The following is a 27,851-nucleotide window of genomic DNA, read 5'->3' on the forward strand; positions in this document are numbered from 1 at the left end:
AATATATGTAGTAGATGCATATGATTTTATGTGTGAGAATTTAATAATTTAATAGCAATGATTAAAAGCCATTACTAAAAATTAGATTTATTAAGCCCAAGGATGACATTGGAAACAGTCGCATTCGAGGTACGAATCCGATTGCTTCTAATTAAAGCTATAAATTATGCCAGTTTAAATCTATTTGCAAGTTTGGGCTGTACACTTAATTGCTTTTTGTGCAACATATTAAAAGGGCAGCAACAATGGCAGCAATAGCAGGAGCAGCAGCAGCAACTAGGTGTGAAAAGTGGACAATGCATAATTTAACACCTACACGCTTTCAGAACTAGGCCAAAATATATAATCAGTGGGCGTGACTGCAAGGCAGGCAGGCAGGCAAGCAATCTGACAGCCATTAAAAAGAGAGTTTAAAAATTGCAGCAGCTACAAAAAAGAAAAATATAATAAAAGAAAAAGCTGAAATTATGCGCGTGTGTGTGTGTGTGTGTGTGTGGCGTGGCATTTACGTGTCAGCCAACAGCAACCAGCACCAGCAACCAGCAACCGGCTACAGATAATTTCTTTTTGCCTTTTCCATTGCAACGAGAATTTTCCCAATGTATTTTTCGCAAAGTTTCCGGTACGCTCGGCAGCAAATTTATTGAACCATGAAATGTTTGTATACGTGTCTGGGCCGAGCCCGTAAAACGGATGTTACACCGAGACGGCAGAGGAACAAGAAGAAGAAGAAGAGCGTAGATATTGGCAGGGAGCTGGTGGGTAGTCAGGCGGTCGGGCAGTCGAGCAGGAGGCGGCTGCTGTGGCAAAGAACGGAGGCAGCACGACAAATTCTTGTTAGTTGTTGCTTCAATTGATACCCTGTAGCTGTCTATAAATAGCTATAAGGTTTATTGCAATTGTGTTGCCGCACTAATTAATTAAATTAGAAGCTGTTAGCTAGTTAGCTATCGGAAGTGCTTAAATGATTGGCATCTATGTGTACCTAAAGACTAATTGGAAATTCTAATGAATCGATGGGTGATTGGATCAATCTTACCAACGTGGGCTTAGTTCATCAGTTTGAGTTCTCAGGTGCCTAATGGAATTTCAATTATAGTCGATATCAATATCGAGTGTAAGATTAGCTTGTATAGGTTGGTTTATAATATCATATTTAAAAAATTAAATGAAATTAAATATTGTTTTAATAATAATAAATAAAATATTATTGAGACATTACAAATGATCCGGAACTCATGTCAAATAGAAAAAAAGTCATTAATAAACTAGTTGAGTTGTTTTCATTCGTGACCCTGGAGCAGTTGAATTAGTTCGCTGCTAATGACTAGAAATATGCCCTACAGTAAATGGCAAAACTTTGACTAGATTTAATATTCCGCTAGGGTAACTAGCTCTCTATCGTACAGCATCTTCAATCCTATTTCTTGTGTATTTAGTTACATAAAAAACATTAATGTAAAATATTCCCTTACTGTATAACTATAGCTAATTTGCTATAGCTGATTATAATTATTATACTGTACTTAACGAAAGTGAAATGAGTATATTAGTTTTCAGCTATGGCAGTCTTACTGTTCGACTGTTTGTCCGTATAAGATTTTTCCGATCCACTCAGTAAAATCGTGTCTCTTGCTCTACTTCACTTAGGGCATAGACCAGGTCGTTTACTTTTTGATTTGTGATTTTTCTCGCACTTACCTCTTACTTGGCCTCAAAAATTGCTTCAAGCTTCCCATACTCCCCATATCCTCTTATCCCCCTTTCGCCCATTTACTGCTTCTGCTCTGCACTTTTCTTGCTGCTTTACGTGTGGAAACTTTGCATCAGTTTGGGTCATCGCCTCCAGGCTGGCAGAACTGGCTTGTTTTTGCTTTGGGAAATATTTAGCTGAAGTTTTTATTTAACGCATCAATGGCCACTTGGCTATTGGATCGTCCTGGTCGATTGGCGAGGCAAACGGGTTCGCCACAACTTTGTTTGCTATTGTTATAGTCGACAGTTTTGCTGTTGTTGTTTGGCACATGCCTCATAATTTTTCATTGATATTTCAGTTTGCTTTCACAGCTTTTCTACCATTTTTTGTTCTTTTTCATTTTCGCTTCATGAAAATTTGATGCCGGTTTCGATTTGATTGGATTTGAAATGCTATCGAAGTAAATTAAATTGCAGTTCACAAGACAACACGAGTTGGCAGAGACAAAGAGGAGAGACAGGGAGAAAGAAAGTATATACATATATATATCTATAAATAGATGTGAAAATAAATTAATAAGGAGTCAGAGAAGGGACGGTGCTCTGAGCTTAGCCAGCTGTGTAGAAAGTTTCGTAATTGCTCTTAAATTCACTTGTTACTTGTGGTTTATCGTTGCATCTTTGAGGTAATTAATCTTGTGGCTTCACTTGCCAATCGATGCAGCGGGGGAGGGATCTGCGCCTTTGTTATTCGCCATGAATTGGATAATAAATTGAGCTGCGAATGGGTGCAATAATTTGATTCGGTAATGGATGCTGTTCCCTGAAGGGCGTAAACTTTGTTTTGATGCCTGCAGCTGGAGCATGCTTGAAAACAATCTGAATATTGAGGTGTAATGGAGAGTGTTAAAGTTGTTTTATAAAAGCTGCGCAGGAAAAATATTTTAAGATAGAATTTATGGATAGGAAAAATAGGAGTTTTTATAATTTAAATGACTTAAATATATAATTCACCAAATAGGTGAAATAATTGCAATTAAAAAAAAAATTAATAAAATAAAATAAAAAATAAAAATAAATAAATAAATAAAATAAAATAAACAAATAAAAATATTAAATAAATTAGGAAATAAAATATAAAGCATAAAATATAAATTATAAAATATAAAATATGAAATATAATGAAATATAAAATATAAAATGTAAATTATAAAATATAAAATTTAGAAAATACGAAATGTAAAATATATAATTTAAAATATAAAATCGAAAATATAATAAAATGAAATACCCACTCAAAATCTCATTCCACAGAACTGAAATTTCTTATTATTATATTAAACAGATGAATAATTGTATTATATTTTATGCAAGACAATAGATAGCAGAGAATAAATGTAAAGTCAACTAAAGGCAAAATATTTATAAGTAAAGTGTAGCTCGGGCTAGCTAAATTGTTGTTAAGAAGCGTTGCATAAAAAGCCCATTGTCATAGCGAATGGCTAGCCGGAATTTCGCCACTTTTGGCCAAAAAGCAATTATCCCGCTAACCTTTTGCAGCAGCAGCAGCAGCAGCAGCGGCAGCATCAGCTCCCACGCACAACAACAAACAAGTGCGCAGACTGTTGAGAGTTTTCGGCCATGGCCTAAAAGGCGAGCATGAATCAAGTGAAATGGTGAAGGGAGAGGATGGGAAGAGCAGGTGGGTGGGTAGAGCTGGCATTTTGGTGCCACTGTTGACCCGCGTCTGGGCCTCAGCTAATTCAATTAAACAGTTTTTCAGTGTTTGCGCAATTTTCGTGAGTTATTTCTTCTGCTTCATCTTCTGCTTTTTTCCGTGTTTGGCGAGTTTTGTGCTGCCATCAAATCGCATACACAAAATGAATCCCGGGTTCCTTGCAACTTGTTCACCTATTGATCGCTTATTCAATTACTTGCGCCGTGATTCAAAGAGAGAGCGAGAGAGAGAGAGAGAGAGAGAGAGAGAGAGAGAGAGAGAGAGAGAGAGAGAGAGAGAGAGAGAGAGAGAGAGAGAGAGGGAGGGTGTGAGTGAGTGAGAGTGAGCGAGCGAGCGGCCGACACCAATTTGCCGCTGGCCTTTAGCAAAATGCCAGACAAAAGGCGAACGGCAGCTCGATTCGTCTCGCCTCGTCCCGCCACGCCTCGCCCCGCGCTGCGGCATGATGCAATTCGGCATTTCTATGGATGCTCCTCTGCGAAATGGTAGCGTTTCCGCTTGCATTGCAGTGCCTCGCACAATGTATATCAATGTCGTGCCGCCCACCGACCCCCCGTCGCCACGCCCAACGTACCCCGCCCCAGCGACCCTTCACAGTGCGTTGCGCTTTTCGTGCCTCAATTATGGGCAGTAAACCCAAGTGAAGTGAAACAGAACTTCGTAGCGCCTGGTCAAGGATCGAATAGAAGCAGAAAGAAGAAAGAAAAAGTGAAAAAAAAATAGCTGCCGTAAACTAAATTCAATTAGAGTCACTTTTTTCACTATCTGGCTCAGCATGCCGGCTCGTCCGTGGCTGTCACAATGGATTTGCATAGGGCAATGTTAAACTGGGCCAGGGGAGAGGCTGACAGGCTGAGCAGACCGGGCAGACTGAGCAGCGGCTGGGGATTTGCAAATAGTTCGAACATTTGTAACATGTGTAAAAGCAACGGGACAGCAGAGAGAAAAAATGAATGAATGAAAAAAATGGATTTGATTAAACGCCGCTGCGTTGGCAACAAGTGCACCAAATGGATGCGGGCCAAGCAGGAGGCACTGTGGTAAGTGATTGGGTGCTGGGTAGTGGGAGGTGGAGGTGGTAGGTGTTTATCCCACATGGATTGCAATTCACATCCTGGTTCCGATTCAGATTGATTGTGCGTGCGGAGAGTGCGATTGCGAATTGCGATAAGTGCTGCAAGCCTTCGAGCAATGGTCAATCCAAATGCTATGACAGGAATTTGTTGATTCAGCGGGAAGCGTGCAACGAGGAACAGGGCGAGTTACTTAGCGCATGCCATGCAAGGCATTCCCCTGTCTCCTTATACGACAAATAACATATGTAGGTGGTGAGGGGACTCCGCTGTTGCTTGGAGCTTGCTGTGATACAGCAAATTGAATAGAGATAGCTTTGATTGTCAGGACAAGAGTTATGGCGTCTCTCAGCTGTTCTGCTCTCAAAGTGCATATTTGTGCTTTGATAAGATGTGCATGGATTGTCATAATCAATATGAATATTGAACTAGATATTTGCACATGAATTACAATAATATATAATATTTTAATAATATATATGTGTGTATATTTAATATGAATGCTTTAATGTTGTATATAGATAGATATAGATATAATTGCAGTTATAGGGATAAATTCAAATAGATGTATATACATACGTATAACACTGTTAATTCACTTAATTTCACATATACACATGTATATCTCTCAGTATGGCCCTCCCTTTAGCATTATATTCATGGATCGCTAATATGCTCGACTATATATATGATACACATATATGATGAACTTCCATTTCTCCAGCCTTCACTGAAATTAAATTTGTTGCAGCTCAATATTTAGCTATTTATTATTTATCTATTTAGCTTCACTAAGGGCGGGGTCTATAAGCCAGGAAATATATCTATGTTTTATGAGCAAATAGATAATATATAAACAAAATATAGATAAATTAATACTATATATAAAAAAATGAAAATTTAATAATTTATATATTCGCTCATAAAACATAATACAAAAATTGATTTGATAAATGAAACTATAACGACTTTTCATGATTTCTTGATGAACTTTTAACAAATTGTATTTACATATTGTATAATTTGTATAATGATTGTGCTTATTTCATAAATTTAATTTTATTTAAAAGTACATAAATAAAATTTTTCAAGAAAAGAAAAATAAGTTTTGAGGATAGTTTAGAGCAAACAGTTTAAATATTACATAATATCAATATAAAGGCTTGGAATTGCAGTTCATTTAGTTCTATGACAGTATATGTATATTATATATACATATACAGTGAGTAACATTAATATTCCTAATACTTGTTAGTTATGTTAAATATATTAATATATACACCCCATCGTAAAGGTTATTTCTCAATCTACAATTCAGCATTTAAACTTTTGTAATTTCAATTAATATTATGTGTTTTATAGGCGTTCGAAGTTGAAGTTTAAAAGTAAAACAACGGACTATTAATATTACTCATGTACATATAAATTTTTTATATGTGCACATATACAATATTCTGCAACATTTTCATTTCGTTCATACACAGATCATCAGCAAAGCATTTTGATATAAAAATCAACAAAGCAAAAGAATTGATAACGAATAAAAAGACAAAAGTTATCAAATGTCAAAATGAAAAGTATTAACTAAACAAAGCAAAAATAAAATTCAATTTTGGTGCTGACAAATGTCACCTGTTTCAGGTAATAAATTGGGAAAAGAAAAACAGAAAAAACAAAATGAAAGAGGAAATGTTAGCATTAGCTTGAAATACAATCCACTTTAGTCTGTGTCGAAAACTCTTTCATTTTCGCTTTCGTTTGCCTTTTTTGCTGTTGCACTGAGTGTAGGCGGAATTTGGACAAAATATGAAACCATTTGCTTAAAAGGCTAACAAAGTGCAGCCGTTGGTGAGGTGGCAGAGCCTTAAAGGATTTGCCTATATACAATATATGTAGATGAAGAGAGAGAGAGGGAGTGAGAGAGCAGGAGGGGGAGAAAGAGAGAGAGAGAGACTGATAAATACTCGTAGCTCTCGTGACACTCAATTAAAAATGTACGAAAAATTGTAACTCAACTGTAATCAAAGAGTGTGAGTGTATGTGTGGGTGAATGTGTGTGAGTGTGTGTGTATGTATGTGTACGTGTGCTGTGCTCTGATAGAGCGAATTTATGGTCCTTACTTAAAGTAAATTGTATCGGATTTAAAACTAAGCACTCGACAGCAACCACTAACTAAATGGCTGTCTGCGAGTGCTGCACGTATTGTGTGAGTGTGTGCGTGTGTGTATGTGTGCTGGCAAGAACAACATAAGTAAATCCGTAAAGCAAGCAGAAGCAGCAACAGCAGCAGGAGCAGAAGCAGAAGCAGCAGCAGAAGCAGCAGCAGAAGCAGCAGCAGGAGCAGCAGGAGCTATGCAGCTGTTAAACTTTGCTGCATACTTTGCGGCGCGCTTAAATATGCAGACACGCACACACTCAGCGCACACAGACACGTACACGCACACGCACACACATGCAACTGCTGACTGCAATGTAATTCATTTTTGACATACGCACACACACACACAGCCTTGGAGGCTGTAGCAGGAGGCAGCTGGCAGCTCTGAGCTGCAGCGCTTTATACATATTTACAACTTAATACCTTGCCCAATGTCTGCGTGTGTGTGCGTGACTGTACGCGTGTGTGTGTGTGTGTGTGTGTGTGTGTGTGTGTGTGCTGGGACTTAACTTTGCATGCTACAAATAATTAAAGCATAAAAGAAGAAGAAGAACAAGCAGCAGTAGAAGGCAGCTAGAGCTGGAGCTGCAGCTGGAGATCGTGTAATGGGCTGGAGGCAACAGCTAGCTGAGCAGCAGCCGCAGCAGGAGGAGGAGGAGGAGGAGGAGGAGGAGGAGGAGTAACAGCAGGAGGAGGAATGTCCCAACGTCATCTACTCATAAAAGTCGCCCGCTGCCTTTGATGCACCCCAGAAGGTGCAGATATGGCCATAGCCACAGCCAGAGCCATAGCCACAGCTCTAGCCACAGCCGGCCATAGAAGCATCTACCACATCTTTTACAGTGTGTCCCATGCCATCCGGGGCCATGTCTCTAAATTGAATATTTTAATGCAAATTTAATGGCTGGGTTTTTGCTCACAGTGCTTACATTTAATTTTGTGTTCAGCTTTTTCGTAGGTGTATCCCCATTGTCCGCACGCCCACAACGCCTTCCACTGCTAAATACATACACACACACATACATTTATATATATACCTCATATATATCTATGTATGTCTCTCTTTGTTCCTAGTTGAGTCGCTTAGCATTTAAGTACATGTCATTTGCAGCTTAAAGCGAGCGCAACTTTATGAAGCGTCGCCTGCTCTGACACTCGCTTCTCTTCATCTTTTATTCCTGACGGCCTTTTACACTCTATAGGCTGGCACTTGGAGTCGCATTTTTTTTCCCCCATTTCGGTTTTTATTGTTATGATTTCGTAAACGTTAATGATAATTAAAACACATAACTGGCGTGGCTTGGTCCTTTGTTCTCTTGATATTCTCTCTCTCTCTCTCACTCTCTCTCACACACTTCCTCCCGGAGTATACTTTATTGGGTTGATATTAAATTTTAAGTTAATTTTTTTATAGGTATGCCGATTGCATCACCTTATTGTCAATCTATCATTTGTCAGAAAAGTCTCTGGTTATGTTTTTTTTTTGGGGTTAATTAATTCAGAAATCTAAATCGAATGTTATCCTAAAATGCTGTAATATATTCATTCTCAACCCTTCTCTATCTTCTCGCTCTCTCATACTTTCTTTCAAACTCTTCCTATATAATTCTTTCTTGCTGATTCTCTCTATTTAACTCTGTATCTTTTTTGCCATATTTCCTCTTTCTCTCTCATTCATTCGTTCCCACACTGTCTTTCTCTCTAACTTTATCTCTTCCATTCTCTCTCTTTCTCTCATAGTTGACCTCTCTCTCTCTCCCTCTATCCATCTATCTCTCACTTACGCCCTTGACATTTCTTTCTCTGTCTTTCTCTGACTTGATCTTTCTTACTATATATACCAGCCTTTCTCTAACATTTTTTTTTAACTCTCCCTTCCTCTCTTGTAATTTCGCTGCCTCTATTTCTCTATCTCCTTCTCTCTCTTACTATTTCACGTGCTGTCTCTCTCGCTGCTACTTCTCCGATTATCCTGCTTGCGACTTTCTCTCATTGTCGTTCTCTCTTTCACTTGTTAGGAGTTTCTTTCTCTCGCTATCTCCATCTCAGTCGCTCTTTATTTACTGTTTACCCTTAACTCTCCATCCCTGTTTATTGTTTACAGCTCTGCGCTGCATTAAAAAAGTGTTTTATTTGCTATCAAGATTTCTGCAGTTGTTCCTTTTGAATATTTTCTTATACACCTGTATATCTACCATATATCTATGCATCTGTGCGGCTCCCACTGTGCAGTGCAACTGTCAAGCGTAGGTTTTTGTTCGGTTTTCCATTTGCTGAAGCTGGCAACACATAAATTGATGTGGCCTTTATATGTTTTTCTGCTACGCCCTTTTTGCTCAATATGCTTGCATCAAGGTTTTGCCTTTGTTTGTTTGTGTTTTGCTCCTCCGGCTGGCAATTCCCGCTGTGCCACAGATAACAGCTATTATCGTATTTTTTCTTCCAAGCAATCTATCTATCAATTTGGTGCTCTGTCCTTCTCTCCTTTCGCTCCATATCCCATCACCTGCAGCTCGCGACGCTCATGCTATCATTATTATGCAATGGCCCAATAGCCTCCCGGGCTGGTCAAACAAATCGAGCCCAGCTCCGTGTTACAGACAGAGTAAGGTAGAGAGCGAGAGAGAAAGTGTGTGAGAGAGAGAGAGAGAGAGAGATAGGCAACTAAAGTGTCACATGAAACGCGTTTAATTGCATTTTTTTGTAGCCTCACTTTTTACTGCACTTTGTCATCAACAGCAAACAGACAACACACAAACAAACAAACAAACCGAGGCGCAATGAAACGGTTACAAAACGGTTCCATCTTCCATCGTCCATCTGCCATCTTCAGGGCCCACCTACGTGCAGTGGAACCAGGTTAGGTCAGCTCGTAAATTTAATAGCCATTGGGCTTCGTTTGGATCGTTTGATTTATACGATTCGCCAGACAAACTTTCTTTAAATGCTATAACTTACACTCACTTTTGCGCTCTCCCTCGTCGCTCTCGTTGGAAGTGAATAATAAGTGAATTGAGGACAACTCGAATTGCGCAATACCCTGGATAAGAACTTGAGAATCATTGGCTGCAAAAATATTTTAAATTAATTTTATAATATATATAATATGTATGGTACAGTGATTCTATTTGATTTGGGTTATGAAATATGGATAAATTCAAACAAATAATCTGCTAATATTTAGAGTATACAGTAGAGTCTCGATAATTCGTACCCCGCTAAATGGTAAATCGCGATAAATCGAAAAAAATCTATGCCCTTGAAAGAATTTCGTTCTCAAATATTCTCGATACTTTGAATTTCTGTGTAAATCGAAAAATAAAAGTGATACACTTGCCATTTCGAATTATAGGGATGCTACTGTATATATTTATATTGAATTAGTCTTTCAATCGAGCTTTAATATGCAAGTTCATGCTGCATAGATTGGGATCTCAATATATATTTAATGAATTGACACTTATCTATACAGAATGTTGTCAAATAATAGTTAGGAGTATTGTTTACAAGGGTTTAGATAAAATTCACTCAATATAGTTATATCTATCGGCAACTCATCTTCAGACTGGTCCAAGTCAAAAGTAGTTCAGAATGAGCCAAATTAATCTTGAATTTTCGATTACTTTCACATATGCTGTACTCAGAAATAAATTAAAATCAATTTATGACATTTTGAATAGGTAACACTGAGAGCTGAGCCCTAAACAGATAAGAAATCATCCATTCTTGTTAATTTATGTAATTATTTAACTTATTTACTTTATTCACAGAGATTAAGTTCTATGTCGATAATTTTAACTCCAGGGTTATACAAAATATCAATATTCTGTGGTTATATTTATTTGATTTAGTGGAATTATCAATAATACTATAGTTCTATGCCCAAAAACTTGTTCTCGCTTTGCTGGATTTCGTAATGTAATTTTTGAGACTTGCTCTTTTCGGTAGCCCGTTCTTCATAAACTCACAATCGTAGCAACTCTGCTTGCTATCTCGCTCTCATCAGCAATACCTTGCTTAATAAATAGCAATAGTTGTCTCTCTCTCTCTCTCTTTCTTTCTCGCTGTCTCTCTTGTTTTTTCTCTCTGTCTCTCTCTCTCTCTCTCTCTCTCTCTCTCGTAGTAGTATAGGATGCTAGGCAGAGCGAAGAGTAGCATCTAGCTAAGGCACGAACTCAAGTTCTCAGCCTCGCACTAACACTAGTGCAACAGTAGGAAAATTAATCACTTTTATGGAGCTTGGAAAATGGAAGTACAGCGTCTCAATATTATAGCGACATATATATTTTAAAGTAGCTTTTGTAGCTATGAATATTTGTAAGTATTTAAACATTGAAAACATTTATAATTTATTTCAGACGATTCCACGTGCTTCTCTTGCTAATTTGAAATTTGTAAAATTTCAACCATTTCTCATCAGCTTGTGAAAGCCTTTCTAAATTTTCGCTAGCTGTTCCCCATGCTCCACTCGAGGCTAATAATTCCCTCAGCAATTATAAGCATAATTTGTTTAGCAATCGTGCAGTCCGCAGTTGTGTGAAGCTGCGCACTTAGCCAAATGCATTTTGGCTGTTTACGATTTGAATTATGCATAAATTGAATGCAGCCACTCGTCAGGTGTTTGTGCTGCTGTGCAGGGTATTAAAAATGGATACGCGGTTAGGTAACAGCACATGGCCCAGGCATAAATCACGTATACGCAACGTGTGGCAGGGGAACTACTCCAACTGCTCGCAGCGACTTGGCATTGTTTGGCTGCCATCATAATTTAACGCATTTCACGGCTAATAAGCCCGGTTAGCCCGGCCAACAGTCCGGAACTGAATATACCAAAAGCTCATTGGGCAGGACATGGAACTGAGCGCATTTCGTGCTTTAATTATTTAGCTGTGCAAATTGATTCGGCGAATGTGGCCCCACACACTTGATTGTACATTGTTGCAGCTGCCGCTTGAGTTACCGTTGCCGTTGCATTTGCAGTCGGAGCTGCACTTTGTGGTTCGCTGGTTCACGTGCCGTCAAAGTTCTCGAGTTGAAAGTTTTCGGCAAATTGTCGTCCTCAAGTTGCCGCTGCAGCTGAGGAACAGCCAGCCCAGTTCAACCCAGCCAACTTCTGCAGGGCAGCTGAAGGTAGCGAAATCAACGAATTCTAATGTTGTTAATGACTCTATAAATATTTGGGCAACAGGAGTACGTGACAAGTGAACAGAATTTGTTTTGCTTTATGCTCAATACATTGAATGCAAATGTGAAGGATGGCATGTGAAAAACATAAATTTCATACTTGAATTTATTATTTGCTTTGGTAACTGAGCAAACAGAAATAGTAGAAAATCTACCAATTATTTCAATTTCAATTTCAATTTATTTCACTCTTTATTATAAATACAGATTTTTGTGAATGGTTTTTTTTATAATCATTTAAGAGTTTATGCTAAGAAATAAGCCTTTTCTGTTTAGATATTTATTTACAAACATGACATGGCATATGCGATAAAAAAAAAAAAAAAACAAAGTAATTATTATTTTGATAAATGTTGAGTGTTGAGAATTCTTAAAATTCACATCAATTCAATTCAATTGAAATGACTGAGAGTGTGAAAAGAATCCCTTACACTTGAACACAATTTTAATTTATACAATAATACAATTTTATTTAAAGGTAACCAACTAACTTGAGAAATAGATATCATTGGGAAATATACACATTTGTATTTAATAAATATTTTTAAATCAAAAAGTTTGTATACGAAGCTAGCTAACTCAACAAGTAAATATAACGGGAAATATATAAATCAATATTAATATAAATATTTTTAGATGAAATATTTGATGGTTGAGAGTGTGAATTTTCCTTAAACTTTAATGCGTTTTGATTCATGTGAGGCTAAATACCTGAGCAAAATAATTATTATGATTTATTATTATTAATTTAAATATAATTTATGTGAGGGTTAATACCTGAGCAAAATAATTATTATGATTTATTATTATTAATTTTAATATTTAAAAAATAAAATTTTAATATATTGTATGAGCAAATTGGCTCGATTTGTATCTTGCTGATGCATGATGATAGAATACTTTGTAAAATCGACAACTAAACTGAGATCCCTTGATTAGTCAGGTTTACATTATTTAATGAAAGCTTGTAAATAAAAATTGTGAAATTTGTTCACTAAAAAAAGAGATAAGAGTGGAAAAGTTTAATAACCTAAGTAATTCAGGAGATGATATATCTAGATGTATAAAAATAAACATTCAATAGGTTAAGGAGGAGGAGGAAGCAGATAAATTCATATTTTGCATATTTCGATTTTAATTTGGGCTTTCGTTTATTAAAAGCTTAAAGGAAGTCACAGCAATTATGTTAACTATTAAATTCAGTTGATTTGTAGCACTTTATGATATGCCAAGTTCAAGAGGCGAAGCAATAGACCATATAATTGCCCAGCAGAAGTCAGAGTGAGCGGAACTTAATGCAAGCTAAGCTAATCAAGTTCAATAACAAGTTGAAATGTAGCAAGCGTAAGTAGTCGACTGTTGAATACTCTGTAAAGATATGCGAGCCACCTAAATCAAATAAATAAAATATTTTTATATGATTGAAATTGGTCACTTATTTTCTGGGCTCATTTAATGAATGGCCTAATTCTAATATATATAAATAATATTATTTAAATATATACATATAGTATATAGGTGTATGCTTAACTGGCCATCTACTAATATACTCTTCGTCATTTTGTGCATAGAGTATAATAAACATTTATTTATCTCATTCCTACTGTCATCTCTTTCGTTCTCTCATTCTCTCTCTTTTGCTCTTTCCCTCTCAGCCTCGATTATGTGTTGTTACTGAGCCTTGCCCTAGCCCGTCAGTTTGCATTAGGCTCGCTTTCCTCCTGTCGTGTCACTCCTCCTCTCGGCACGCTTCAACTACAAACAAACAAAAAACAAACTGTGATAAGCTTCTGTGTTCAGTTTTGCTTTCGCTTTCGCTTCTCGCTCAACTTGTTTTCCTGCACTTCCATTTAAAGTTTTTTATTTCTGCTTATCCTTTGCTTAGCTTTTTGCTGCCAGACTTGCTTCGTCTTTAGCTCTTTGTCTAGCTAAGCTGCTCACTTCGCTTTTATTCGTATTCTTCTTAAACATGCTTAGGATTAACTTCTTCGTTAGCTTCTCTCTTGAGGCTCTTTTTCGAAGTGGGTGTTGGTTACATTGAATTCTTTTTATTATACCATATAAACATTGTAAATTAAAGTATTTCTTGCTTATGTATGGATAGGACTTCACAGAATCTGCATACCTTCTTATACATATTATATTAGGCAGTTGAGTTGATATCCAAACTCAAGCTTTCTATTTATAGCGTCACTATCCATGTCTCACTCTTTCACTCTCTCTTTCACTATCTTTTTTTCTCTATCTCCAGCTTTTCGTTAAATCTCTTCAAGTATCAAAATGTTTAAGGAATTATGAATGTTAAACGCATTCATACAGAAGCTAACAAGCCGAAAATGTGTCGCAAACTACTTTTTCTGCTTCTTCTTCTTCTTCTGCATAATTGAGAGTCTGTCCCACTTGGACGAATTTAGGCTAATGCCAATTATATGAAGAATTTGACAATTTGAGTCGCCCTTGGCGTACCACAGCCACAGGATAATAAGTGAAACCTCAAAGTGAGGCTTGAGAGCTGTGTTTGATATAGGCAAATAAATCATAAACATTGAAAAGTTTTTTCTTGTTACATTTAGCCAGACTTGTCTGCCACATAGTACATTAGTAATATACATATACATATGTACATATATACAAGATTATATATACTGATTTGTGATGGTTGACTAACTGCCTGACAGAGCCTGCTGGCTATGAACAACAACAACAATAACAGCAACAGGATGCGAACAACAATAAAAATAACAAGTAAGAAGACTCTAGTCGAGACTGCTCGACTAGGAGATACCCTGAACCCTCTAATCTGATATTCTAATCAGTCTGCACTTCTTTTCGACAAACATACATACACACACACGTATTAGAATGCGCTCTGCTAAATGCGCTTGGGCTGCGCTGTAGTGTAGTAACATTATAAGAATTTATTTGTTGAATAATTTAATTTCTATACGTACAATCTTAATGAAAGTTTCAGGGCGTAATTATATGGTGAAAATGTATGTACATTCCAAAGCACATGTCTCTAGTACTTGAAATACGCCTTTTACAAAGGTGAGGGTGAGGGGTTGGATATAGGGGTGAGGGGTACATTACAACAAAAATCGAAATTATATAAAATACATATAAGTCTACATTTAAAATTTGCAAGCTCTAGCTCTAAAGGTGTAGGAGATATAATTAAATAACTAGCTTTCGATAAGGTTTTTGATCGATAATAAAATATCGGGAGTAGTTATCGATATATAAAGAAAAACTTGATATGCGCGTGATATACACGGACCTAGGAAAAAAATTTCAAGTCTCTAGCTTTTATATCTTCTGAAATCGACGCGTTCATACATACGGACGGACGGACGGACGGACGGACGGACGGACGGACGGACGGACGGACGGACGGACGGACAGACAGACGGACAGGGCCAAATCGACTTAGCTCGTCGCCCTGATCAAGAATATATATACTTTGTGGGGTCTGCCACGCCTCCTTCTGCCTGTTACATACTTTTAACAAAACCATTATACCCTGATTTCCCATTTTCAATGGGTTCAGGGTATAAAAAGAAAATCACTTGACTTTTCCTAGTTGTCCTTGTCGCTTACAGAGAGAGAGAGAGAGAGAGAGAGCGACAAAGAGAGAGGGTGAGAGGGCAAGTGGTGCTTGTTTAGGTCTAAAGAGGAGGGTGGTAGGGGGGGGAGGTTGCAGCTCTGTTCGCTGGGGCCGTGGGCTTAGATGGTGTCAAAAACTTGAGCGCCTGTTGACACACACGCGACACACTCGAGCTCTTCGCCGGGCGGAATGGCAGCGCCAGACTTTGTGGATAGCAGAACGGAATGGGGGTGGGGTACGGTTGCTTAGGAGGGGAGGGGGGTTTGGTTTGCTGCTTGTAACCGCCAAAAACATTTTGCTAACGATTTATGTCCGTTGCATGTTCTTCGACCGAGAAACTGTAAGATAAATTTTAGCTACTTTTTCAGTTGCAGCGCACACACATCCTTGACTCCGCGTCCTGCATCCTGCATCCTGCAGCCTGCAGCCTGCAGCCTGCAGCGTGCTGCCTTCTGCCTTCTGCCTGATGCCTGATGCCTGCTGCGTGTATCTCTGTAGTTAATGGCGCATCCCATTCTTCGGGTCACATGTCAGCCAGACGCCTGCAATTGCTGCAAGCAATTAGTTTGGAATTCTCCAACGTTCAGCGGTTCACTGAGAGCTTAAGAAGGTTAAAGAGCTCTAGAGTAGGATTACGAACTGACTGGAAGACTGGAAGTACATATATGAATTTCCTAAACATTTATATATATTAATTAGATTTTTAGCGCTCTTCTTAATAATTACCAGAGTAGCTAAAGAGGTGTTCAGTATATTTGTTTTTATAGTAGTATATAGAAACGAGTGCAAAATATTTGTGAATTTCCTTTAGTTATCCTCTAAGTGAGATAGTTAAACACAGTATGATATAGAGGGCAAGAATATGAATTTCCTTTAGATTTCTTTATATAAATGAGATTTTAACTCTCTCCTCAATAATTCCCAAAATAGCTAAAGAGCTCTACAGTAGAATATTGAAGCGACTGCAAGATATTTGTGAATTTTTCTTTAGTGTTTCTTTATAAAACTCTAGTTATCTTCGAAGTTAGTTAGTTAGTTATTCAAATTAGTGGTTGAAAATAATCAAGAATTTTAAGAACTTTAAAGAGGTCTAAGGTAGGATATAGAAACGAGTGCAATATATTTATGAATTTCTTTTAATTTTTCTTTATATTCATAAAATTATAACTCTCTCCTCAATCATTCCCAAAATTAAAGTTAAAGAGCTCTACAGTAGAATATTGAAGCGCCTGCAAAATATTTTTGAATTTTCTTTAGTTTTTCTTAATATTAATTAGACTTTAGCTATCTTCTCAATAAATCCCCAAAGAGTTTTTGACAAGCTGGCAATCCTTGTCTTCTTCACTCCGTCAGGCATCAAAGAAATTTTGTTGAATTCGCTCGGCTAACTGGCCAAGGGGACAGCTGTTGGCCATGTGGTAACAGGCGAGCTGCAGTAAAACTTTTAATTAAACCAACTTTAAGCTTTTAGCTCTGCTGGTCAGGGCTGTCAACGGACACACACACGGGCCCAGCAGGCGGGACCCATGTTTAACACTGAAGTGAGCCGGGCCCGGCAGGAGGAGTCGTGGTAGCAGACCGACATTAAATCTGTTCTCTTACAATAAAATTTTTGGCATTAACACTTTGGCCAGTGCTTAAAGCAGATGGCATGTGAAAAGTAAAAAGAGAGAGAGAGAGAGAGAGAGAGAGAGAAACAGATTCAAGCTGCTGGATTTAAGCCTAAAAACGTGTGGCAGAACAAGGCGGGCAGGAGGCGAGAACGGCAGAAGGGGAGCTGCTACAACCGCTGTCAGTTGTCTGGCGAAGCGACAAAAAATGATGTGCATATACATGCCTGTATATGTATGTATATGAGCAGCTGGCCAGCTGGCCAGTTGGCCAATACACGGAAAAGCTGGCCAACTAACCGGCTCGTCCCTTTTGTATTCCCAGTTACACCTACAAAAGCGACAGCTGTGCATCATGGCCCATGACTGCCTCCGCTTCTGGTAGGTGTCAGGTTTTAGTAGGCTTTGGACATAGGAAGTCAGCCGCCTCCGCCTTCAGTGGCACTTCACATTTTGGGTTGCAACTGGTGCCGCTTGCGGTCCATAGCTGTCTGTCCGCTGTCAGACCCGCAGCAGCCCGGCCCCAAGACCCTCAATGTTGTTTACTCGCCTATGTTGCGGCTTTCTATTTGAGTTCGGTATTAGTTCTTCATGATGTGACGGTCGTTAGCTTATTATGAGCTACGAAATCGCAGCCATTGTTAACATGTTGCATGCGATAAAATTTCTACATTGCAGCGAGTTTTTTAACAGCTCTGTTAAGGCGGGTTTGTGTCTACGCTAAGCGGAACAGTGGAAACAAAGTCTGTTGTTGCTTACAGAGCGTTGTTGTGTTGTCTAACAGAGCTCTGTTAAGTGCATAGCATGACAATGTTAAGCTCAATTGCAAATGAATGATGCGGAAGATCCAAATAAACCTGTAAAACCACAATTTTTGGGAATATTTCTAAGTTTATAAATTTGATTAGTTTTTATAGTTACATAAATATTATTATAGATTCATGTATTTATATATAAAAATATTTTGTTTTGTTTATTTTATTCATAAATAACAATGTCTTAACACCGTCTTTTTTTGGGTTTCTAATATTTAAAATTCATGGATTTTTGCATGATATGTTTAAAAAAAAATTGTTTAAAATTTTTAATAAAATATTGATTTTGTTTTTTATTTTTGCAATATTTTTCTGTTTCTTAATTTTGTATAATAATCATAATTATAATGTATTAATTATAGATATTAATTTTTATAGTAATCAGGATATTTAAAATTCGAAAATTCAAGCTCCTAAGGTTCTCAGAGCTAACGTAAGTTTCTAATTAATTTGGCAAATACAGGCAATAAATACGCTTAGTTAAACAATTCGCAGCAAACAAAAATTAATTGTGCCGTCTCACGCATCATTTTATCACCGCCCTTATTCACTTTTCGCACCCAAGCACGCAAAACAGAAATTTGAGGCAAGAAGATTTTTTGACACGCTTCTCTTATTTATGGCGAGGCGAGCGAACAAAAACAAAAAAAAAAACCAACCCAAAAAAAAAAAAAAAAAGAGTAAAAAGACAAATTCCGTCTTTACTAAATAAACAAAGTAAAAGATTCATAAATTGCAGCGCCAAAGCCGGTCAAGCAGCCGAGTGTGTGTGTGAGAGAGAGAGACAGAGGTGGGGTAGAGGGTGGCAGAGCGGCGCAGGGGGAGGGGAAGGCAGAGTGTTGGCCACGCGTGTGGCAGCTGCGTGCTTGGCTCAGCTGTTAGGTTGTGCATTTCGGTTTTGCTTTTTGGCTAAGCATTTTTTAAGTTTTCGGGCGCGCCCTTTTATTTTTGGCTGCAAAACATAAAAGATGAGAAAAAAAAAAATAGGAATAACGAAATACTCACCGCTTGCTAGCGGAGGTAAACAAATGTGCTTGGGCACGCTTAACAGCGATGGCAAACGCGGTTTTATAGCAGCCTTTCAGGCGGCGCTGTTAACGCTCTCTCACTCTCTCTGTCTCTCTCACTTTTACTCTCTCTATTGATTTGTTGTGCACAGCTGACGCATGCGCCAGCTCAGCTCAGCCAGACACCGGCCATATAGGCAGGCATACAGGGTGCTTGGCAAAACAAAACAAACGCTAACGCAACCCCTAAAGCAACTGCCGCCATAAACAAACCCCAAGTTGGGAATGCGGCAGGCATGTGCCTGCGTGTGTGTGTGTGTGTGTGTGTGTGTGAGAGAGAGAGAGAGAGTGAGAGTGGGCGAGTGAGAGCGGACTGCAGCTTTGCAGCTTTTATAGCATCTGGTAACATTTCGCTCACTGTTGTTCTCTGTTGGCTTTGCAGGGGTGGTATGTGGATAAATTTTAGCCGCCATGGATCCCAGTGCTCTACAAAACATGGATCGGGACGCATTAAAGAAGCAAATCGAGAATATGAAATATCAGGCCTCCATGGAGCGCTGGCCGTTATCTAAAAGCATTGCTGAGTGAGTAGCCTCAATTCAATAGTATTTATTTAATAATAACAAATAATTAGCTGTTAATAAAAGTGTTTAAACTAAAAACAAACAAGTGCTAAAGTTAACTAAATAATAAAAAAAAAAAAAAATAAAAAAATTATTTCACACTTTCTGCTACAAATTTTACGCGTGTGCTAAATATGTGAGAGTGTGTGCCATGTGTGTGTGTGTGTGTGTCTATGGCTCTTGCGAGTTTAACACAAATTGAGCTCAAGTTTGTCTAGACGCGCGTCCCAGGCAGCAGTTAGCTGCCATTGCTGCTATTCCTGCTGCTGCTGCTGCTGCTGCTTCCTCCCAGGTTGACACAGTGCTTGCGTTAAATATTCATACACGTGCCTCGCCCGCAGACTCGAGACGGTGGGGCAACACCTGAGTTGAGTGCTTGTCCGGCAGCTGTGCTGTTGCTTGTTGCTAAATATTTACATAAATATAAAGTTGTAGTTGTTGTTGTGTCTGCTCTGCTCTATGCACAACAAGTTACAGCTACTAATATATCTATACATGTATATGCTTGAGTGTGTGTGCGTGTGACAGACAGTGACTAGACGAAATTCCAAAAACATGAACAATTTCGCTGAGCGCATTTTTTCATAGCTCACTGTCAACACGGAATTGAACTGCTTTAACCCGTCGGCTAAATCAGTTTGATAAAATCTTTTCAAAGCATAGCATACTGCTGGTTATAGCTATATATAAAGATAAAGATACAGATACAGATAGCAAAGATAATATATTGAATATATGCTGTAATATATATTAAATTTTATGTGACATCTCTAGATGTCTTGACACTATTTAAAATAGCGGAATAATTAGCGAATATGTAATGGGATTTATTTTATGGAGCATAACGAGGATATTTATCTTGATTATATATGGTTAAATTTTATTGATTAAATTTTGTTATTAATTCATTGTCTTTGATTACATATTTATTTGATTTTATTTATTTAATTTATTAATTCATTTAAAGGTTTACTTAATCTTACATTTCAATAAATAAATAAATATTTGTATATTTGTTTATTATTATTTTATTTAGTTTTTTTTTTTTTTTTTTTTTTTTTAAATTTATTGCATTAATTCATATTATTCAGTTTTTGGCATTGATGTATCTTACATCGAGTCTTGCAGCATTCAGCTTTTGTCATGCAGCCGGCCTAACTCAAGTTTCAAGTTTTGTTTCAGAGGCATTCATGGGGCTATGGCTTTTTTCTGAACGAGTAAGTTATGTGCGTAATGTGTATCACATTTAAGAACTATAAATTGTTTCATTCTTGAAAGAACTTCTGAAAACATTCGTGGGAATCTTAAATTGTAAATACATAAATATATATATAAATTGTATATATATATATTATATTATATATATGACACCATAAAATGATTCATATCGGTAACCATGATTTGTACTCTGACTAAACGGTTCTTCAGTTGACTGATATTCAATTTCATTTCTCAGTTTTACTCTCTTCCATTTCTATTTACCTAGTATATTTTCAATGATATGCTGAAGATATGAAGAGTATGCTGCTTTAAAGCAATACAAACTAATTTAAGGCATAATACGTTCACACTATTTTTCACCTTCAGTTTTCACACTTTGGTCGAAACGCAAGCAAGCGATTTTAGCTGTCGCGTTGCCAGATATTATATACATACATATCGTAGAGCTGAAATGTGAAATCGTTCAGCTGTAGTATTCTAATGATAATTAATTGTAATTCGAGAGCACCGGCTTAGCACGATCTTGCCAACTTAAGAGAGCGAGTGAAGCATGAGAGGAATATAGGGAATATAGAACGAATTTAAAATATCTTTAGAAATATAAATCTCAGATGAAACAAAATATACCCCTCCAAATATGTTGAGATCATTAGGTATATTTGTAGCTTCTATTGCGTATAGAATTATATATTATAAATGCTTTTTAAATTGTATAAACTCAAGTTTACATAAATAAACCAATATAACATAATTTAACATTTTCATAACGGGAAAAACATTAAAAAATAAAAAAAATTATGCCAACTACGAATTTGTTGCTAGGCCCAACAATCTGTATTCTTATAAAAAGAGATTAAAGACTTTATGAGTATAAATCTTAAAAGTTTGACAGCTTCGACTTATCAATGGAATTGCTCGATTCGCAATTCTAAAAGCAAAAACTTATTTTTTTTTTTTTTGAACTTACGATTTAAGACTTTCTTTGCTTTTGCTATATAAGTCCGTAAGTCTAAGGTCAACGCCCTACTTTTGTATGGTTTTAGTAAACCCCAACTCTGACTCGCTTTTCACAAATTAGCACGCTGACTGATGAATGCTACTGTTGAGAGTTTCTGTTTTTGTTTCAGTTTCAGTTTCTCTCAAATTCTGCTTCCAGTATTTCTTCTCCTACTCTCCAATCGAAATTCTTTTAGTTTTGTTTTTGCTAATTTGAAGAAAAATTTGTCAAATGGCATTTTCATGGCGCGCAACAGCTAAACGCCGCACATAAATCACAACAAATTCGACTTTCCCACACTCTCTCTCTCTCTCTCTCTCTGCAACTTTTAAATATAGCTGAACCGCAATATAAACAGCATTTGGATTGTTGGCCAACAACTGTGACTGCGATTGCCTTCAGAGTCCCGTTTCAAATAAAATGTACGCTGTCAAGGCATTTGGATAAACATTTAGTCCGCGGCTAATTATGAATAATTAATTGCTCGCATTTCGGCAATCCAATACTGGAAATCCCTTGCGGCTCTCGCATACCTCAAGTGAGCTGCTGCTGTGCGTCGCTTTACGTTAATTATTTGAAAACATTTCATACAACACCTTCGGAGCCTCCAGTTGCCTAGTCCAAACGCGGTTTAGCAATTAGCGAGAATCCCAGCTGAATGCCGTCGTTTCTCTCTGCTCTCTCGTTGCCTCATTTAGAGTCTCAGTCTTAGTGCCAGCTGCTGCTGCTGCTGCTGTTGCTGCTGCTGCTGTTGCAGGTGTTAATTGCTAAAAGCAAATCTATTTATCATAATTACGTTGATAAACACGAGCTCAACTTTGTGTGCTCACCTTTATGTCACTGTTAAGACTTGAAATCCATTTAAAAGCACAGATTTAGTTACAGATTATGTTCCCTTCTGGCTCTCGCTCTCTCTCTCTCTCTGTCTTTCTCTCTGTCTCACTCTCGTTTCAGTTTAATTTTAATTTGCTACGTTTATAAAAACATTAAAAGGCTTTTCGCGGTTGGCTGTGCCGGAATTCCTAATTTGGGTCTGCCATAAATTTAAAATAGGTTTTCAAATGAAAATTAAAATAGCATTTAATCTGTGTCTTTCAGCTTCGCCTTTCCTCCATTGAAACGAAATTAATTAAAAATCTTTTATTGTTTTAGGGTTAGTATTAATAATTTATCTCGTTCACATTCCCACCGTTGAGCTTCTCTAAAGTTAGACGTACATATATGGTCTGATATGAGCGAAAATACGATAAGGTTCGCTTAAAATTTTAATAGATACTGAAAGATTATATATATTTTATTTACAATCCCAGCTTTAGATGTACAATAATTTAATGCCTGAAGGCCTTTGTTGCTTTGACTTAAAACTTGTTATTTAGAATTAATTTTTTGTAACAATAAATAAATAAATACAATAATTTAAACTTGTATTTGGAGTAGGTTAATTATCGAATTGTTAGTTACACTCTTTGTCGTGCTTATATTATTGCTAACTGTAATTATTCAATTTTCAACATTTTTCAATAAGACTTAACAGTTTAAAGCTTAAAAAAAAAAAAAAAAAAAAAAAAAAACTATAAATAATCATAAATTAAATAATATATATATATAAAAAATAATTGCATATAAAATATTTCAAGCATTTAAATGTCTGATTTATGTGATATGAAAATTAAAACAATATTGTAAAGACAGCATTTCTTGCATTGAAGACTCGAACTGTTTTATGCAAATAAAATTAAGCAAATCTTAAATACTAAACATGAGTAACTTAAAACAATTTCGTGCCATGCACATTCTCTATGCACTCATGCTTAAATTTGTTTTGTTTTTCTTTATTTATTTTTTTTTATTTAAAGCCAGACTCAAGGCTCATTTTTCAGTCTTATCAGCTGCAGCGTTCTGCTTGCTGCCCTTCCAAGGGAAATTATTATGAAAGAGGATTACTTAAACAAGTTTCCATGCTTGAATAACATTATTGTCAAATAGATTCAATTGTAATTTCTTTAATCTACCTTTGATATTGATTTTAGCTCTTAGATATCTTTTATTTCTTATTATTATTGGATTATTCTTAAATTTTGAACAGCTAACAAATTACGTTTCCAGTTAGGCATTGAAATGTCATTCCCTTGCATAAATTCGCAATGCACTCAAATATTATTTATTTAATATTGAACAATTGACAAACTTAACTTTTCTCTGTTTGATTTGTGTTGGCAAAGTTACGTGAATATTTCATTGAATAATATTTGTCAACTATAAACCATTTGTTTTTTATTTATTCTGTCTCGTTGAAATTTGACAGTGACCTGGCTTCTCCCTCAAAAAATAAAGAACAACCAACTGAAAAGTCAAACAAAGAATTCTCAACTGCAAACAGGAAAAGAGAAAACATTTTCTGTTATATCGTATAAATGTGTTTGCTTGGTTTGCGATAATCGATGTAAGCCAAACTCAAATACGTCGCACTGAAACTTTTAACTGAATTGACAGCCAAACATTACCAACAACAACAACAACAATAGCTGTGCAAATTGGTATAAAAAAGCATGACAAATGCAATTTCGTCAAGCGATTTGTATCTGATGTTCATAGCACTTAGCGCAAGCATCAATCCAATTTCCGAATACATCAAACATTTGTCACTCAATCAGCAGCAAAACGGACCAAATTAGACAACACACACACACACACACACACACACACACACACACATGCGCACACACACATCTAAACAGTGGTCAACTTTACAAAATCAAAGTCAATTAAATTTAGAGAGGCGAAATCGAAGCATATGATTGATGGACACACTTTGGTCGACACAAATGAGGGCTGTGCGTATGTGTGTTTGTGTGTGTGTGTGTGTGGTAGGCATCTCGTTAAGTGCAGCAAACACCGCACATTACGTCGATTCAGTGCAGCCGAGCGGCAGCCAAACACGCACCACATGGAAACGAAATGGAACCCAATCTTTGGTCGTATCACCGGCCCCACTTTAGCTGCCATGCTGATTGATTGACACCCAGTGTTGTGGCTATAGCCACATAGATCCACAGCCCACCCACTCGCACCGACCCTCCCCGACCACACTGCGTGACAGCTTCTGCAACGCACGGTTAATGGCAGCCCGCGCGCGGAGCGCTGCGAGTGACAACCAAATGTTGCATAGCGCCAGGCGCCCACATATCAAGCTGCCCCGCCCACATATCACACAAACTACCCCTCGGCTCGTAGCGTATATATTTCACCTTAATGATAAGTCCAAGTTTTTGCGGCTGGCTTTGTTTTAGCTATTACGCTAAACTTTTGCCGACGCCGTCTTCGTCTCCGTCGCCGTCTCCGTCTTCGTGTCCGCCGGAAACTTTGCCTTAGTCTCGTCCAGGTGGGACTCGAAAGTTGTTTATGTGGAAGCCCCTCATAAAATCTAAATGCGCCCGCAAAACTCTTGGCTCAAGTCTTCCTCTCGGCTCGCTGCATCCTGGCCGGCTGGCATCATGTGGAATGCGGAGAGTAGACTCTGCTCTCTCTCTCTCTCTCTCTCTCTTTCTCTCTCTCTATGTGCCCCCATGTGCATATAAATCTGTTGTGCATTTTAATTCACCATCAACAACAAGTGCAAATTTATTTTCGGTATTAGGGCGAGTCACAAACTATAACAGGCAGCTGCTTACACAAGTTGTAAGTTGATCAAACAGCAAATGCCCTGGAAAGTGGGCAGACAGAGGTGAGAGTGGTTCAAACAAGTTGTTGTCTCTTGAAAGTGTAGCTAAGGATGGTATTGTGAATTGAGTTTACAATGTGAAGTGAAGTTATTATCCCATCAAGCTAACAACTTCTGGCAACTTCAATTTGAATAAAAGTAAAACCTGAAATATTAAATATATAATAGGATAAAAATAATAAAAAAAAATTAATATATCTTCAAAATAAAATAAAATAAATGATAATAAATATATTAAAAAAAAAAAAAATAAATAAATAAATAAATAAATGAAATAAAACAAAGTCATAAATTATAATAATAATAATGTATAAAAAAAATAACAGTAATAATAATAATGAATAATTATATAATTAAATATGAAACCAAATAAATATACATAAATATAAATATAAACAAAATAAAAAGTATATTATAATAAATAAAAATAGTATTAATTGAAATATACAATTGGATAAATTGCTTGGTTTGCTGATTTGCTATACCTAAAATAATAATTTTTATATTTATGTAAATTTAGTTGGCTATACCCACTAACTCAACCATTCAATCTAGGGTATAATTTATGTGAATTTAGCATTTCGAGCAGAAAATTGTGTTACTTGTGTAGCCACAGTGCCGCAGAGGAAGGAAATGGGAATGCGAATAGAGCAAGGGGGGGGGGGGGTATAGGGCGTGTATAAGCATTTTTGGCATTTCATTTTTCCTATATGCCTGCCTGCTGGATTTTACTTGGCTTTGCTTTTGCCTTTTCTCTCATATTTTTATGACATTTCATATATATGCTGGGGGCACAGCAACAACAACAACAACAACAACAACAACAACAACAACAGCAACAGCAACAACAATAACAGCCGACTGCAGTTTATGGTTGCTGTTGTCGCTTTTGTTGCGGTTTATTGTGGTTATAAATTGGGAAATGCGAGAGCCACTCGCAGCCACCGTGCGGATGCATTCCCGAAAGCTCTGTGAAGGGGGCAGCAGGAGGCGGAGTCGGAGGTTAACGTAAGCTGTGTGCAGTTCCTTTAATGCGCTTAACATGTATATATATATACATATATATAAGAATATTGCATTAAGCATTAAATTAAACCATTCGATGCTCGATTGCAGCCCTTTTGGCTGCATCAATAAAATCAGAGCGATTCATTCGCTTTACCCTTATAACTGCATCCCTTGTGCTTGGCATAAATATTTGAATACTTTGGATTGATGTGCCCAATGAAAGAAATATGATTATTGATATATTAAGTGCAGGCCATAAACCCAAAGTTTAAAGCTTTTTTATTTATATCTTGGCTGTTTACGGTTGAGATTCTTTCGATTGCCCAAAGGTTGATTGTGGGCGCGGCTGCTATTTTTTATTCGTTGGTCGACATGAATATTAAATGTATATATAATTAATTATAATTTAATATTCATTGTGAACAGTCAAAATAATGATTGCACAAATATATATATTTACATATTTCTTATAATAGCTGACACGCTTTAATAAAATTTCAATATTTACGGAAGCTAATTAGCGCAAAATGTTTTCTATGGAAGTTATTAAAATGTAATTAACAAAATATATTTAATTATTATTGATTGACGCTTTTGATCTACGCTGGCCGCATTTTGTTACTCGTTCATTAATTGCAAAGGTTGTGTGATACTTGAATTTATGAATGGAAAAAAAATATTAAAAATATATATTATAGGTTTTTTTATGCTTCATAAAGACATAATTATATATTTAACTTTTACAATATAAAGAGAGCTAAAAAATTGAAGCACCAAATAAATATTTACTTATATAGACAATATAGAAACTTCCATCTAACTGTGATTCATCATGGCCCTTCGACATAGACATGCAGCTAAATATTACTTTATATTTATGCCAAAGGAATTTTTGCTGTAGCTATAGGCGGGCATAATGCAGTCTGTTATGCCCGACTGGCACGCACAAATTTCCGTTTGTTTGCAACTGTCAAAACGTATGAACAAATTACTCTGCGGTGATGGGCGATAAATGATGGCAGATATTACATTAAGTGCTGGCAGTTTGAACAGCATTTCATTTGACAGGCGAAAACTTATAAATTGCTGACGTTTATGACTTTAATAGCTCTGAAGTTGCAGGAGAAAGTCAATACTTCTAAGCTAAATGGAATTTAATTAAATGAGTAAAGTGGACTAGAATACAACTAGTGATAAAACAAAGTGAAGTGTTTGGCATTTTGCATTTTGAATGATTCTGATTTCATTGGTATTTGAAAAAGGAAAATTATAGTATAATGAAATTAGATTGTTGACATGAAAGTAATTGGAAATGGATAAGCAATCATGAAGTAAGAACCTGTAATGCCGTTTCAGGGCGTAACCCACTGCAGAATACTTATTAGCGACCTAAACT

At 36.8% G+C, this 27,851-nt stretch overlaps 1 protein-coding gene across 1 annotated transcript in view; it reads left to right on the forward strand.

The window, feature by feature from the left end:
* The window catches only part of LOC6576605 (guanine nucleotide-binding protein subunit gamma-e), a 71,203-nt gene that overhangs the window by 9,571 nt on the left and 33,781 nt on the right, over nt 1–27,851 (forward strand). Inside the window, exon 3 of the mRNA XM_015165272.3 lies at nt 19,328–19,469. Coding sequence (XP_015020758.1) covers nt 19,357–19,469 — 113 coding nt within the window. The 5' untranslated portion in view covers nt 19,328–19,356. The remainder of the gene's footprint in view (nt 1–19,327; nt 19,470–27,851) is intronic.

This window comes from Drosophila mojavensis, unplaced genomic scaffold (assembly GCF_018153725.1).
Source record: "Drosophila mojavensis isolate 15081-1352.22 unplaced genomic scaffold, ASM1815372v1 contig_36, whole genome shotgun sequence".
Classification (NCBI taxonomy): Eukaryota; Metazoa; Arthropoda; class Insecta; order Diptera; family Drosophilidae; genus Drosophila; species Drosophila mojavensis.